The sequence below is a fragment of the Salmo salar genome, chromosome ssa24 (genome assembly GCF_905237065.1).
Source record: "Salmo salar chromosome ssa24, Ssal_v3.1, whole genome shotgun sequence".
NCBI lineage: Eukaryota > Metazoa > Chordata > Actinopteri > Salmoniformes > Salmonidae > Salmo > Salmo salar.
Window position 1 is genome coordinate 26,810,500 of NC_059465.1, and position 16,429 is coordinate 26,826,928.

The 16,429-nt window shown below is 40.8% G+C and overlaps 1 protein-coding gene across 2 annotated transcripts in view; it reads right to left on the minus strand.

Moving 5' to 3' along the window:
* The window catches only part of ptgs1 (prostaglandin-endoperoxide synthase 1), a 48,000-nt gene that overhangs the window by 1,442 nt on the left and 30,129 nt on the right, over nt 1-16,429 (minus strand). For both annotated transcript variants that reach the window (XM_045706673.1, XM_014171594.2), the window contains one exon: nt 7,723-7,870. In XM_045706673.1, coding sequence (XP_045562629.1) covers nt 7,723-7,870 — 148 coding nt within the window. The remainder of the gene's footprint in view (nt 1-7,722; nt 7,871-16,429) is intronic.

Consider the following 16,429-nt stretch of genomic DNA (forward strand, 5'->3'; position numbering starts at 1 on the left):
AACGCATTGAATAATAGATCTTTTGGGGGGGACTATCTAAAGAAGCTTGCTTTTGTAATTTTTTTTACATGTATTTTTACCCTTATTTGTGTCACTAAACAGTCTCCATACATTGAGGGAAAAAGGTATTTGATCCCCTGCTGATTTTGTACGTTTGCCCACTGACAAAGAAATGATCAGTCTATAATTTTAATGGTAGGTTTAATTGAACAGTGAGAGACAGAATAACAACAAAAAAAACAGAAAAACACATGTCTAAAATTTTATAGATTCATTTGCATTTTAATGAGGGAAATAAGTATTTGACCCCTCGGCAAAACATGACTTGGCGGCAAAACCCTTGTTGGCAATCAGAGGTCAGACGTTTCTTGTAGTTGGCCACCAGGTTTGCACACATCTCAGGAGGGATTTTGTCCCACTCCTCTTTGCAGATCTTCTCCAAGTCATTAAGGTTTCAAGGCTAATGTTTGGCAACTCAAACCTTCAGCTCCCTCCACAGATTTCCTATGGGATTAAGGTCTGGAGACTGGCTAGGCCACTCCAAGACCTTAATGTGCTTCTTCTTGAACCACTCCTTTGTTGCCTTGGCTGTGTGTTTTGGGTCATTGTCATGCTGGAATACCCATCCACGACCCATTTTCAATGCCCTGGCTGAGGGAAGGAGGTTCTCACCCAAGATTTGACGGTACATGGCCCTGTCCATCGTCCCTTTGATGCGGTGAAGTTGTCCTGTCCCCTTAGCAGAAAAACACCCCCAAAGCATAATGTTTCCACTTTCATGTTTGACGGTGGGGATGGTGTTCTTGGGGTCATAGGCAGCATTCCTCCTCCTCCAAACATGGCGAGTTGAGTTGATGCCAAAGAGCTCCATTTTGGTCTCATCTGACCACAACACTTTCACCCAGTTGTCCTCTGAATCATTCAGATGTTCATTGGCATGTATATGTGCTTTCTTTCTTCCCTGTGGCTCAGTTGGTAGAGCATGGTGTTTGCAACACCAGCATGGTGTGTGCAATGCCAGGGTTGTGGGTTTCGATTCCCACGGGGGGCCAGTACAAAAAAACAAAACAAAAATACATGAAATGAAATGTATGCATTCACTACTGTAAGTCGCTCTGGATAAGAGCGTCTGCTAAATCACTAAAATGTAAAAATGTAAAAAATGTTCTTGAGCAGGGGGACCTTGCGGGCGCTGCAGGATTTCAGTCCTTCACGGCGTAGTGTGTTACCAATTGTTTTCTTGGTGACTATGGTCCCAGCTGCCTTGAGATCATTGACAAGATCCTCCCGTGTAGTTCTGGGCTGATTCCTCACCGTTCTCATGATCATTGCAACTCCACGAGGTGAGATCTTGCATGGAGCCCCAGGCCGAGGGAGATTGACAGTTCTTTTGTGTTTCTTCCATTTGCGAATAATCCAACTGTTGTCACCTTCTCACCAAGTTGCTTGGCAATGGTTTTGTAGCCCATTCCAGCCTTGTTTAGGTCTACAATCTTGTCCCTGACATCCTTGGAGAGCTCTTTGGTCTTGGCCATGGTGGAGAGTTTGGAATCTGATTGATTGATTGCTTCTGTGGACAGGTGTCTTTTATACAGGTAACAAACTGAGATTAGGAGCACTCACTTTAAGAGTGTGCTCCTAATCTCAGCTCGTTACCTGTATAAAAGACACCTGGGAGCCAGAAATCTTTCTGATTGAGAGGGGGTCAAATACTTATTTCCTTCATTCAAATCAATTTATAACATTTTTGACATGCTTTTTTCTGGATTTTTTTGTTGTTATTCTGTCTCTCACTGTTCAAATAAACCTACCATTAAAATTATAGACTGATTATTTTTTTGTCAGTGGGCAAACGTACAAAATCAGCACGGGATCAAATACTTTTTTCCCCCTCACTGTATATACTGTACTTCCGTACAATTTTTGACTGGTACCGGGGGGCCTTCAGATTAGTTTTGTGAGACCTGTGGGCATCCTAGAGTAAAACAACGACATGTACGTAGCCCAAATTTGAGCAAATTTATAGAAAATTTCATACATAAATATCTAATTTACATAAGTATGCACACCCCTAAGTCAATAGTCTAAGAGTTTTGCACACGATTTTCAAGCCAATTTAAAGCAAAACTAACTCGGCCATTCAGGGACATTCCCTTTCGTCTTGGTAAGCAACTCTAGTGTATATTTGGCCTTGTGTTTTAGGTTATTGTCCTGCTGAAAGATGAATTTGTCTCCCAGTGTCAGAAAACAGACTGAACCAGGTTTTTCTCTGTGCTTATAGCTGTATTCCGTTTCTTTTTATTAAAAAAACCTCCCAAGTTATTGCCGATGATGATAAGCATACCCATAACATGATGCCACCACCATGCTTGAAAATATGAAGAGTGGTACTCAGTGATGTGTTGTATTTGCCCCAAACATAACACTTTGTTTTCGGGACAAAGTTTATTTCTTTGCCACATTTTTTGCCGTTTTACTTTAGTGCCTTATTGCAAACAGGATGCATGTTTTCGAATATTTTTATTCTGTACAGGCTTCCTTCTTTTCACTCTGTCATTTAAGTTAGTATTGTGGAGTAACTACTATGTTGTTGAGCCATCCTATCAGAGTCATTAAACTCCGTAAATGTTTTAAAGTCACCGTTGGCCTCATGTTGAAATCGCTGAGTGGTTTCTTTCCTCTCCGGGAACTGAAGTAAGAACGACGCCTGCATTTTTGTTGTGTCTGGGTGTATTGATACACCGTCCAAAGTGTAATTAATAACTTTTCACCATAATCAAAGGGATATTCAATGTCTGCTTTTTAACATTTTTACCCATCTATCAATGGGTGCCTTTCTTTGCGAGGCATGGGAAAACTTCCCTGGTCTTTGTGGTTGATTCGGTGTTTGAAAATCACTGCTCGACTTAGGGACCTTACCATATAATTGTATGTGTGGGGTACAGAGATGAGGTAGTCATAAAATAATCATGTTAAACTACACTATATAGTGCATTCAGAAAGTATTAAGGACCTTGACTTTGTCCACATTTAGTTACGTTACAGCGTTATTCTAAAATGGATAAAAAAATATCCTCATCAATCGGCACACAATACCCCATAATGACAAAGTGAACAGGTTTTTAGAAAAGTTTGCAAATGTATTAAAAATGGAAGTAACGTCAGCACAAGAACTGTTCGTCGTGAGCTTCATGAAATGTGTTTACATGGCCGAGCAGTCGCACACAAGCCTAAGATCACCATGCGCAATGCTAAGCATCATCAGGAGTGGTAGTTTACCACCATTGGACTCTGGAGCAGTGGAAATGAATTCTCTGGAGTGATGAATCACACGTCTCTATCTGGCAGTCCGACGGACAAATCTGAATGTGGAGGATGCCAGGACATTATAGATGATTCTGTGCTTCCAACTTTGTGGCAACAGTTTGGGGAAGGCCCTTTCCTGTTTCAGCATGACAATGCCCCCTTGCACAAAGCGAGGTCCATACAGAAATGGTTTGTCGAGATCGGTGTGGAAGAACTTGACTAGCCTGCACAGAGCCCTGACCTCAACCCCATCGAACACCTTTGGGATGAATAGGAGCGCTTCTGGTCATGTAGTGTATTATTGCTGACAGAGTCCATGCAACTTATTATGTGACTCAGGAACATTTTGATTCCTGAACTTATTTAGGATTGCCATAACAAATTACAGTTGAAGTCGGAAGTTTACATACACTTAGGTTGGAGTCATTAAAAATCATTTTTCAACCACTACACACATTTCTTGTTAACAATCTATAGTTTTGGCAAGTCGGTTAGGATATCTACTTTGTGCATGACAAGTCATTTTTCCAACAATTGTTTACAGACAGATTATTTCACTTAAAATTCACTGTATCACAATTCCAGTGGGTCAGAAGTTTACATACACTAAGTTGACTGTGCCTTGAAACAGCTTGAAAAATTCCAGAAATTGATGTCATGGCTTTAGAAGCTTCTAATAGGCTAATTGGCATAATTTGAGTCAATTGGAGGTGTACCTGTGGATGTATTTCAAGGCCTACCTTCAAACTCAGTGCCTCTTTGCTTGACATCAAGGCAAAATCAAAAGAAATCAGCCAAGACCTCAGAAAAAGTTTTGTAGACCTCCACAAGTCTGGTTCATCCTTGGGAGCAATTTCCAAACACCTGAAGGTACCACGTTCATCTATACAAACAATAGTACACAAGTATAAAACACCACGGGTCCGCACAGCCGTCATACCGCTCAGGAAGGAAAATCAAGGTTCTGTCTCCTAGAGATGAATGTACTTTGGTGCGAAAAGTGCAAATCAATCACAGAACAACAGCAAAAGGACCTTGTGAAGATGCTGGAGGAAACAAGTACAAAAGTATCTATATCCACAGAAAAATCGCTCAGCAAGGAAGAAGCCACTGCTTCAAAACCGCCATAAAAAAGCCAGACTACAGTTTGCAACTGCACATGGGGACAAAGATCGTACTTTTTGGAGAAATGTCCTCTGGTCTGATGAAACAAAAATAGAACTGTTTGGCCATAATGACCATCGTTATGTTTGGAGGAAAAAGGGGGAGGCTTGCAAGCCGAAGAACACCATCCCAACCGTGACGCACGGGGGTGGCAGCATCATGTTGTGGAGGTGCTTTGCTGCAGGAGGGACTGGTGCACTTCACAAAATGGATGGCATCATGAGGAAAGGAAAATTAAGTGGATATATTGAAGCAACATCTCAAGACATCAGTCAGGAAGTTAAAGCTTGGTCGCAAATGGCTCTTCCAAATGGACAATGACCCCAAGCATATTGCCAAAGTTGTGGCAAAATGGCTTAAGAACAACAAAGTCAAGGTATTGGAGTGGCCATCACAAAGCCCTGACCTCAATCCCATAGAACATTTGTGGGCAGAACTGAAAAAGCATGTGCGAGCAAGGAGGCCTACAAACCTGACTCAGTTACACCAGCTCTGTCAGGAGGAATGGGCCAAAAATTCACCCAATTTATTGTGGGAAGCTTGTGGAGGCTACCCAAAACTTTTGACCCAAGTTAAACAACTTAAAGGCAATACTACCAAATACTAATTGAGTGTATGTTAACTTCTGACACACTGGGAATGTGATGAAAGAAATAAATAATTCTCTCTACTATTATGGGTCTGGGTCCTGGACTTCCTGACGGGCCGCCCCCAGGTGGTGAGGGTAGGTAACATCTCCACCCCACTGATCCTCAACACTGGGGTACCACAAGGGTGCGTTCTCAGCCCTCTCCTGTACTCCCTGTTCACCCATGACTGCGTGGCCATGCACGCTTCCAACTCAATAATCAAGTTTGCAGACAACACTACAGTGGTAGGCTTGATTACCAACAACGACGAGACGGCCTACAGGGAGGAGGTGAGGGCCCTCGGAGTGTGGTGTCAGGAAAATAACCTCACACTCAATGTCAACAAAACAAAGGAGATGATCGTGGACTTCAGGAAACAGCAGAGGGAGCACCCCCCTATCCACATCGACGGGACAGTAGTGGAGAAGGTGGGAAGTTTTAAGTTCCTCGGCGTACACATCACGGACAAAGTGAAATGGTCCACCCACACAGACAGCATGGTGAAGAAGGCGCAGCAGCGCCTCTTCAACCTCAGGAGGCTGAAGAAATTCGGCTTGTCACCCAAAACCCTGACAAACTTTTACACTCAACTTTTACAGATGCACAATCGAGAGCATCCTGTATCACCGCCTGGTACGGCAACTGCTCTGCCCACAACCGCAAGGCTCTCCAGAGGGTAATGAGGTCTGCACAACGCATCACCGGGGGCAAACTACCTGCCCTCCAGGACACCTACACAACCCAATGTCACAGGAAGGCCAAAAAGATCATCAAGGACAACAACCACCCGAGCCACTGCCTGTTCACCCCGCTATCATCCAGAAGGCGAGGTCAGTACAGGTGCATCAAAGCGGGGACCGAGAGACTGGAAAACAGCTTCTATCTCAAGGCCATCAGACTGTTAAACAGCCATCACTAACTTTGAGGGGCTGCCTCCAACATACTGACTCAACTCTAGCCACTTTAATAATGGAAAAATGTATGTAATAAAGGTATCACTAGCCACTTTAAACAATGCCACTTTATATAATGTTTACATACCCTACATTACTCATCTCATATGTATATACTATTTATTAGATTGAGTTCCCTGTAGCTCAGTTGGTAGAGCATGGTGTTTGCAATGCCAAGGGTTGTGGGTTAGATTCCCACGAGGGGCCAACACAGGAAAAAAAAAATGTATGAAATGTATGCATTCACTACTGTTAGTCACTCTGGATAAAAGCGTCTGCTAATGACTAAAATGTAAATGTAAATACTGTACTCTATACCATCTCCTGCATCTTGCCTATGTCATTTGGCCATCACTCATTCATATATTTTTATGTACATATTCTTATTCATTCCTTTACACTTGTGTGTATAAGGTAGTTGTTGTGAAATTGTTAGGTTACTTGTTAGATATTACTGCATGGTCGGAACTAGAAGCATAAGCATTTCGCTACACTCGCATTAACATCTGCTAACCATATGTATGTGACAAATAAAATTTGATTTGGTTATTCTGACATTTCATATTCTTAAAATAAAGTGGTGATCCTAACTGACCTAAGACATGGATTTTTTTACTGGGACTAAATGTCAGGAATTGTGAAAAACTGAGTTTTAATGCATGTAATCTTCCGACTTCAAATGTAAGTCAAGACATTTCAGCCTTTCCTTTTTTATTAATTTATAAAAAATTGTAAGCCAGTGAAAATCTCAATTTAATACATTTTAAATTCAGGCTGTAACACAATAACATGTGGAAAAGTCAAGAATACATACGGAAAGCACTGTAGGTGCTCTTTCGACCGCAAATCAGTCTTTGTTGACGCTTCATCAATTGAGGTCGAAACGAGTCAGCTTTTTCATTAGTAAAAGAGCAACTATGCATTACAAAATACTATATGGTTGTTGCCGTCTTTTTGGATTCATGACTTTACCCGATTCCATAGAGCCATTTTCTGTTTATCATCAAACGTCACGTTCGATTGATGCGCACGCATCCCGACATCAAAAAGCTCTGTCGCAGGATAGCTAATTCTGATGTCGAGACCTTGACAAAATTAACAGTGAGTGAGTGATGACCATGAAAACAAGCAAGACTAATGGCTATAGCTATGATCAACAAGTATATTATACTTCTGGCTTTATCTAGCTCTATTTGGGATATTTTACCTCGCCTCCCTGGCTTGCTAGGTAATGAATCCTCTCATGACATCTGCAATGTTGTAGACGATAACCATCTGATTAAGTGTTAGTTTACTTACACGATCTGCATTTGAATTTGCATGTGATCGTATCCACTGCTACGTAAACAAAAAGGTTTCTGATTACGAACTGTTTGTGTGTATGTATTGATATGTAGGATACATGTGCCTTTTGTAAAAAAAATATATATATTTAAATACTGATGCAGTTCTGTCCTTGAGCTGTGCTTGTCTATTAATGTTCTGTATTATGTCATGTTTCGTGTAGACCCCAAGAAGAGTAGCTGCTGCTTTCACAACAGCTAATGGGGATCCTAATAAAAGACTAATACCAACTGCGCATGCAACTTCTTATGATGCAGCCGGGAAATGGTTCTATAGAAGCCTTTAGTATCACCGGAATTTCCAAAACTCTAAATATATAGTCTTACCAGTGAAGTCAGAGAAAGATGTGTAGGGCCTCAGGTTGAACCTCTTCCTGTACTCGTTGAAGGGTTGGAGACGCAGAGCCCTGGACTCTTCAATAACACCCTCGGCCACCTTGGTCACCACTGGGTGGATGTTCTTCCCACCTCCTATCTGAGAAACAGAGAAAGGATTAAAACCAACTTAACCTCTGACCCCATACCCATAGGTACTGGTGTAGACTAGATCTAAAAGGATCAGACAGGCATCACCTGTATAAATATAGGATGCATGACTTCATGAAAAAAGTATTCAAAAGAAACAGGTAGCATAATAGCTCTCAGATGGATAGTTGATAGGGATTGATTTGGAAATCGGGAAGAGAATGATCTAGGAAAGATAAACATGTTCAGACAAATAAGAAAGCGAGAGAGCTTAAAACTGCACTATTCAAGGCAAGCATAGTGTGATGGAAAATGTTACGTTTGTGCTTTTCTAATAACCAATTTCTGTGTTCATGCAAGTGACTGATTGAACGAATCCTCACTATCAGTATCTGCAATTTGGCAGTACACTTAGAACCTTGTTTTGAGAACAAAAGGATATCTCAGTTTCAAGGTCTCAGCTTGGAGACAAGAAGCCTCGTAAGGTATTGGTCTGTCACATGCATGAACCAAATGTTAATGATGAATTAATTATGAATGATGAATAAGTTAAATCATGCCTATGTAACGTGTATGTAAGCAGGATATAAGAGATCTAAATGGGACTGCCCCGATAGAGCTCCTGACAGACGTGTACTATGGTGCATCAAGTTTATTGGAACCTCTCCAGTTAACTGTTAATAAACAATGATTCATTTAAGATTGACTTTGAATGTCCCTGTGTAGAATTTCCGCAACAATAGAAATCTAAAAACAGGTTCTTTCACTTAACTCTTCCTGAGTAACCAATGACTATAACGAGCAGAGGATTGCTTCTCAGGCTACATGACAGAAGGTGAGAAAGGCGCCATCTCAGCAATAGTATATTTTGTATACAGTGGGAAAAACCCCTTTAGACATGGAAGTGACTGCATACGAAGATGAAGTTATAAAAACTGCAGTTTAGGGTCAGCTACTCTAATGTGGTCTGGGTGAGAATGGCCCTCCCAAGAAGGGCCCTCCCAAGAAGGGCCCCAAATGTGTTACTCCATATACAGTATACACCCACAGGACTTCACAGTACATGGATTACATTCCGATTGTCTGTCACTGACCTACACACAACACCCCATGCCAAAGTGGAATTATGTCTATTTTTTTATTAATAAAAATTGAAAAAGCTGAAATGTCTTGAGTCAATAAGTATTCAAACCTTAGTTAATTGTATTTATTATGGATCCCCATTAGCTGCAACTGAATCCTGCTAAATTAAGGCAGTTATAACCTCAACTTGCTTTAAAAACATTACAACACATTAAGTGTGTGCCCTCAGGCCACTACTCTACTACCACATATCTACAACACAAAATCCATGTGTACGTGTATGTATAGTGCGTATGCTATCATATGTGTGTGTGTGTGTGTGTGTGTGTGTGTATGCATGTGTCTGTGTTTGTCTCTCTTCACAGTCCCCGCTGTCCCATGTTTTTTTTTTAAATCTAATTTTTAATCTAATGAGTTACTTGATGCGGAATAGAGCTCCATGTAGTCACGGCTCTATGTAGTACTATGCGCCTCCCATAGTCTGTTCTGGACTTGAAGACTGTGAAGAGACTTCTGTTGGCATGTCTTCGGTCTTCTGGGGTATGCATGGGTGTCTGAGCTGTGTGCCAGTAGTTCAAACAGACAGCTGGGTGCATTCAACATGTCAATACCTTTCAGTAATACAAGTAGTGATGAAGTCAATCTCTCCTCCATTTTGAGCCAGGAGAAATTGACATGCATATTATTAATGTTAGCTATCTGTGTACATCCAACGGCCAGCCATACCGCCCTGTTCTAAGCCAATTGTAATTTTCCTAAGTCCCTCTTTGTGGCACCTGACCACACGACTGAATAGTAGTTCAGGTGCGACAAAACAAGGGCCTGTAGGACCTGCCTTGTTGATAGTGCTGTTAAGGCAGAGCAGCGCTTTATTATGGACAGACTTCTCTCCATCTTAGCTACTGTTGTATCAATATGTTTTGACCATGACAGTTTACAATCCAGGGTTACTGGATTAGTTACCTCAACTTGCTCAATTTCCACATTATTCATTACAAGATTTAGTTGAGGTTTAGTGAATGATTTGTCTCAAATACAATGCTTTTAGTTTAAATATTTAGGACTAACTTATTCCTTGCCACCTATTCTGAAACTAACTGCAGCTCTTTGTTAAGTGTTGAAGTCTAACAAAACAGCCCCGACAATCTTTTTATCAATTTCTCTCAGCCAGTCAGTCATTTGACTAAGTGCTGTGCCTGTTGAATGTCCTTCCCTATAAGCCTGCTGTTGTCAATTTGTTTACTGTAGCATTGTATCTAGTCAAACACAATTCTTTCCAAAACTTTACTAAGGGTTGGTAACAGGCTGATCGGTCAGCTATTTGAGCCAGTAAAGGGGGCTTTACTATTATTAGGTAGCGGAATGACTTTTGCTTCCCTCCAGGCCTGAAGGCACACACACTTTCTAGTAGGCTTAAATTGATAATATAGCAAATAGGAGTGGCAATATCGTCTGCTATTATCCTTAGTAATTTTCCATCGACGTTGTCAGACCCCGGTGCCTTGTCACTGTCGATAGACAATTTTTCACCTCTTCCACACTCACTTTACGGAATTCAAAATTACAATGCTTGTCTCATAATTTGGTCAGATATACTTGGATGTGTAGTGTCAACATTTGTTGCTGGCATGTCATGCCCAAGTTTGCTAATCTTGCAAATGGTGAAATCCCTGAGTGGTTTCCTTCCTCTCTGGCAACTCAGTTAGGAAAGGCGCCTGTATCTTTGTAGTGACTGGATGTCTTGATACACCATCCAAAGTGTAATTAATAACTTCACCATGCTCAAAGGGATATTCAACACTATTAAGCACTATTATTGCACACAGAGTCAGTGCAACTTTTTATGTGACTTGTTAAGCACATTTTTACTCCTGCACTTGTTTAAGCTTGCCATAATGCCTCTGCTGATCCCACAGATATTGTATGTCTCTGCCTGGCCGGTTCCCCTCTCTCCACTGGGATTATCTGCCTCTAACCCTATTACAGGGGCTGAGTCACTGGCTTACTTGGTGTTCTTCCATGCCGTCCCTAGGAGGGGTGCGTCACTTGAGTGGGTTGAGTCACTGACGTGGTCTTCCTGTCCGGCCCCCCCCGCAGTAGTTTATGTGTCAGGGGGCTAGGGTCAGTCTGTTATATCTGGAGTATTTCTCCTGTCTTATCCGGTGTCCTGTGTAAATTTAAGTGTGCTCTCTCTAATTTTGTCTCTTTCTCTCATTCTTTCTTTCTTTCTCTCGGAGGACCTGAGCCCTAGCACCATGCCTCAGGACTACCTGGCATGATGACTCCTTACTGTCCCCAGTCAACCTGGCCGTGCTGCTGCTCCAGTTTCAACTGTTCTGCCTGTGGCTATGGAACCCTGACCTGTTCACCGGACGTGCTACCTGTCCCAGACCTGCTGTTTTCAACTCTCTAGAGACAGCAGGAGTGGTAGAGATACTCTCAATGATCGGCCAACTGACATTTACTCTTGAGGTGCTGACTTGTTACACCCTCAACAACTACCGTGATTATTATTATTAGACCATGCTGGTCATTTATGCACATTTGAACATCTTGCCCATTTTCTCTTATAATCTCCACCCGGCACAGCCAGAAGAGGACTGGCCACCCCTCATAGCCTGGTTCCTCTCTAGGTTTCTTCCTAGGTTATGGCCTTTCTAGTTTTTCCTAGCCACCGTGCTTCTGCATTACTTGCTGTTTGGGGTTTTAGGCTGGGTTTCTGTACAGCACTTTGAGATATCATCTGATGTAATAAGGGCTATATAAATACATTTGATTTAATTTGATTTATGGGTATCCTTGCTATCAGCAAGAACTAGGGATTTTTTAAAAACAAAACTAAATGGAAATTCACCTTTTAACAGGACAATAACCTAAAACACGAGGTCAAATATACACTGTAATTGCTTACCAAGACGACATTGAATGTTCCAGACGGGCCTAGTTACAGTTTTGACTTAAAAATTGGCTTGAAAACGTATGGCAAGACTTGAAAATGACTGTCTAGCAATGATCAACAACCAACTTCGCAGAGCTTGAAGAATTGTAAAAATAATAATGTACAACCCAGGTGTGCAAAGCTCTTCAGCCTTTTTCACACCGCAAGCCTTAATGCTCAAATGAGTTTGTTTTTCAAATCCGTGTTGGACTACTGACTGTCCAAACAGCAAATTACAAGTGACCAAATTGGATGTGTGTGTTCTGACAGCAGTCATTTGCTGACAAGGCTATGCTAGTTGTCACAGTAATAATTGGTGTGTGCGCAATTGTATAGGCTGTTTTGTGGTGGTGCTTGTGCTTCCTATCACTCAGAAGTTACGTAGCAATTTGAATGTTCCAAATCATAGAGTAAGAACACTTTTAAACCTTGAAAGGATAAGACGACCCAACTTTCAAAACAAGTCCTTTTTGGCTAGCCACAACAGCCAACTAGCTTGCTAGGTAGCTGTTTAGTTTCCTAGCACATTCACAAATTTGTTTGTAAACAATTATCAAGCTAGTTAGCTACCACATGTGCTTGTCAAACTGTCAGAATACCTAGCAAGCAACAAGATATGTCGAAAAACAGTCGAAAAACAACTTGAGGGCAAATAAGTCAGATTTGACCATTCAAACAAGTCACATGGCCAGGAATCAGATTTGTATTTGACTTCAAACCACCTACAAAGCTGGTTTGAAATGTGGCTTGAAATATGCGATTCCATGTGCTTTTTGGCTGTTCAGACTGCAGGAAAAAATAACAGATTCGAATCGGATATGCAAATAAATAGCATGAGTCACTTTAAACTGCCATCTGCCAATTTAGAGACTTACCCAGAAAGACTCATAGCTGTTAATCGCTGCCAAAGGTGATTCTAACATGTATCGACTCAGGGGTGTGAATACTTATATAAATGAGATATTTCTGTATTTCATTTCCAATAGATTAGCAATATTTAAAAAAACATGTTTTCACTTTGTCATTATGGGGTATAGTGTGCAGATGGGTAAGAACCCCCCCCCCCATCCATTTTGAATTAAAGCTGTAACAACAAAATGTGGAATAAGTCATTGGGTATGAATACTTTCTGAAGGCACTTTCACAGCCTTATCATTTCCTCTCCATCTCTCATACACAACATTTGCCTGGCTCAAAAGAAGAGCTATGACAACACACACATCAGGGTTGGGGTCAATTTAGTTGAAGTCACTTCAGATAAATAGCTTCTGCTTTTTGGTAAAAATAAAAAATGAAAATAGATTACATTCTTCAGAATTTCAGTTTACTCCCTGAATAGACTGACATCAATTCGAATTGACCCTAACCTTGACACACAATCCTATCAGACAGATCATTATAGCCCAGATCTGTATGCACTTTAGACAACTTTTTATGTAGGGGAGAGTGCCAGGTAAGTTAAGCCAAAGAGTTAGTTGAGCAACCCTTTGTTTCTAGGAAACAAAATTAATAAATGTAACGAAATATTTAGGAAGCGGTCATAATTTCATGGAATCTATAAAGGAAAATCCCACATGGAAAAAGTGGTTAGCAAGTTAGGTAAAATAAAAAAGATTTTCACAAAGTCAAATGACTTTATTGTGTTAAGAGATTTCATGATGCTTGTATCTAAACTGAATTAGATTGATTTATAAATCAGTTGGGGTCTCTATAAGCTACGAGATGAGGTCCTAAACATAGCATGAAAGTGCATCCTTGTAGCTGTATGGGCTAATATAGTCAAAATGTTTGCCTGGGTTAAGTTGAACCAATGGCTATCATACCCCATACAAATTATGATTACATTTGTCAGTTTGATGCATAATACAAATAGTATTTTTGCATTGTGTCATGCATATGAATGCATTTTTGTTACAGAGCAGATATCATGCAACAAGCCCCCCTTAAGGTTATTGAGAGAGCAGCCAAGGAAGTGAGAGAAGGGAAGAAGTACAAGCAGCAGCAAGGGATGATAAAAATAACTGAATGACACTGAAGTAGATTGACAAAAAGGAAAACAAACATGTTGCTGTGTGAAAGAGAAGCTATGATAGAGTAGTAGAGGCACAAAAGGTCTTATCTGATGACAAATTAATGATTTAACAGAAATTACTGTAACCAAACAAACATTTTAGAATAGAAATGATAGCAATTAACAGTAAATGTACTATTGGTGATATACTGTATGTAATGGGTAATTGATACACACTAAATCAAAACACAGACAACTCACACAATGTAGTTATGAAACAATGAATGTGCACAAATTTGCAGGAGAGAGCACATTCTAGAGAGAGACATGCATTGTGCATCTTAGCCACAGTCTTGGCCTCCGCAATGGATTAGTTCACTGAGATGGGCGCGAACCAGACAGGTGTCTCGTGTGCCATAAAACAATATGTTTATTTGCTACTTCTCTACAAAAGCGACTAATTGGGGTCAACCCTAATTGTTTTACAGAGTCAGCCCTAGTAGTACGGTGCCCCTGGAGAAAATTAGGGTTACGTGCCTTGGTCAAGGGCATAGACAGATTTTTCACCTTGTCGGATCGGGTATTTGGACCAACAACCTTTCGGTTACTGGCCCAACGCTCTAACTGCTAGGCTACCTGCCGCCTTACTGATTGTACAAAACATTACAAACACCTTCTTAATATTAAGGTGCACTCTCTTTTGCACTCAAAACCGCCTCAATTTGTCAGGGCATAGACTCTACAAAGTGTCAAAAACGTTCCACAGGGATGCTGGCTCATGTTAGCTCCAATGCTTCCCACAGTTGTGTGAAGTTGGCTGGATGTCCTTTGGGTGGTAGACCATTCTTGATACAGACAGAAAATTGTTGAGTGTGAAAAACCCAGCAGCGTTGCAGATGTTGACACGCTCAAACCGGTGTGCCTGGCACCTATTAATGAATAGCATTCTCACAAACATAATTTGTGAATGCTGTTCATTGACTACAGCTCAGCGTTCAACACCATAGTGCCCTTTAACCTCTTGGGGCTAGGTGGGACGCTAGCGTGCCACCCGTGGTGCACTCCATCAACAGCAGGTGCATTTCAAGAGCGGCAAATTTGAATCCAAATAAATGTCAAAATTCAAATTTTTCAAAAATACAACTATTTTACACCATTTGAAAGATAAACATCTCCTTAATCTAACCACGTTTTACGATTTCAAAAAGGTTTTACGGCGAAAGCATAAATTTAGAGTATGTTAGGACAGTACATTTACAAGAGTTGTGTGTAATGTTTTGTCAAGTCAAAGACAGGGTCACCAAAACCATAAAACCAGCTAAAATGATGCACTAACCTTTTACAATCTCCATCAGATGACACTCCTAGGACATTATGTTAGACAATGCATGCATTTTTAGTTCTATCAAGTTCATATTTATATCCAAAAACAGCGTTTTACTATGGCATTGATGTTGAGGAAATCGTTTCCCTCCAATAACCGGCAGTCAAGTCAGCGTCACAAATTAAATAATTAAAATTAGAAAACATTGGTAAAATATTATATTGTCATTTAAAGAATTATAGATTTACATCTCTTGAACTCAATCAACTTGCCAGATTTAAAAATAACCTTACTGGGAAATCACACTTTGCAATAATCTGAGCACTGCGCCCAGAAAAATACGCGTTGCGATACAGACTAGACGTCATGTTGGGGAGATCTAAAATCGAAAATACTATGTAAATAATCCATTACCTTTGATTCTCTTCATCAGATGTCACTTCCAGGTATCACAGGTCCATAACGAATGTAGTTTTGTTCAAAAAAGCTCATCATTTATGTCCAAAAATCTCCGTCTCGTTAGCACATGATGTAAGCCAGCCGGACTTCTCGTCATGAACGAGGGGAAAAAATATATTTCCGTTCGTTCAAACATGTCAAACGTTGTATAGCATAAATCATTAGGGCCTTTTTAACCAGAACATGAATAATATTCAAGGTGGACGAATGCATACTCTTTTATAACGTATTGGAACGAGGGTACCCAACATGAACTCGCGCGCCAGGTGTCTAATGGGACATCATCGTTCCATGGCTCTTGTTCGGTCAGATCTCCCTCCAGAAGACTCAAAACACTTTGTAAAGGCTGGTGACATCTAGTGGAAGCAATAGGAAGTGCCAAAATATTCCTAAACCCCTGTGTTTTTCAATGGGATAGGTTTAAAGTCAATACAACACATCAGGTATCCACTTCCTGTCAGAAAATGTCTCAGGGTTTTGCCTGCCAAATGAGTTCTGTTATACTCACAGACACCATTCAAACAGTTTTAGAAACTTTAGAGTGTTTTCTATCCATATATAATAAGTATATGCATATTATAGTTACTGGGTAGGATTAGTAACCAGATTAAATCGGGTACATTTTTTTATCCAGACGTGCAAATGCTGCCCCCTAGACCCAACAGGTTAAAAGCTCATCAATAAGGACCCTGGGACTATACACCTCCCTCTGCAACTGGATCCTGGACTTCCTGACGGGCCACCCCCAGGTGGT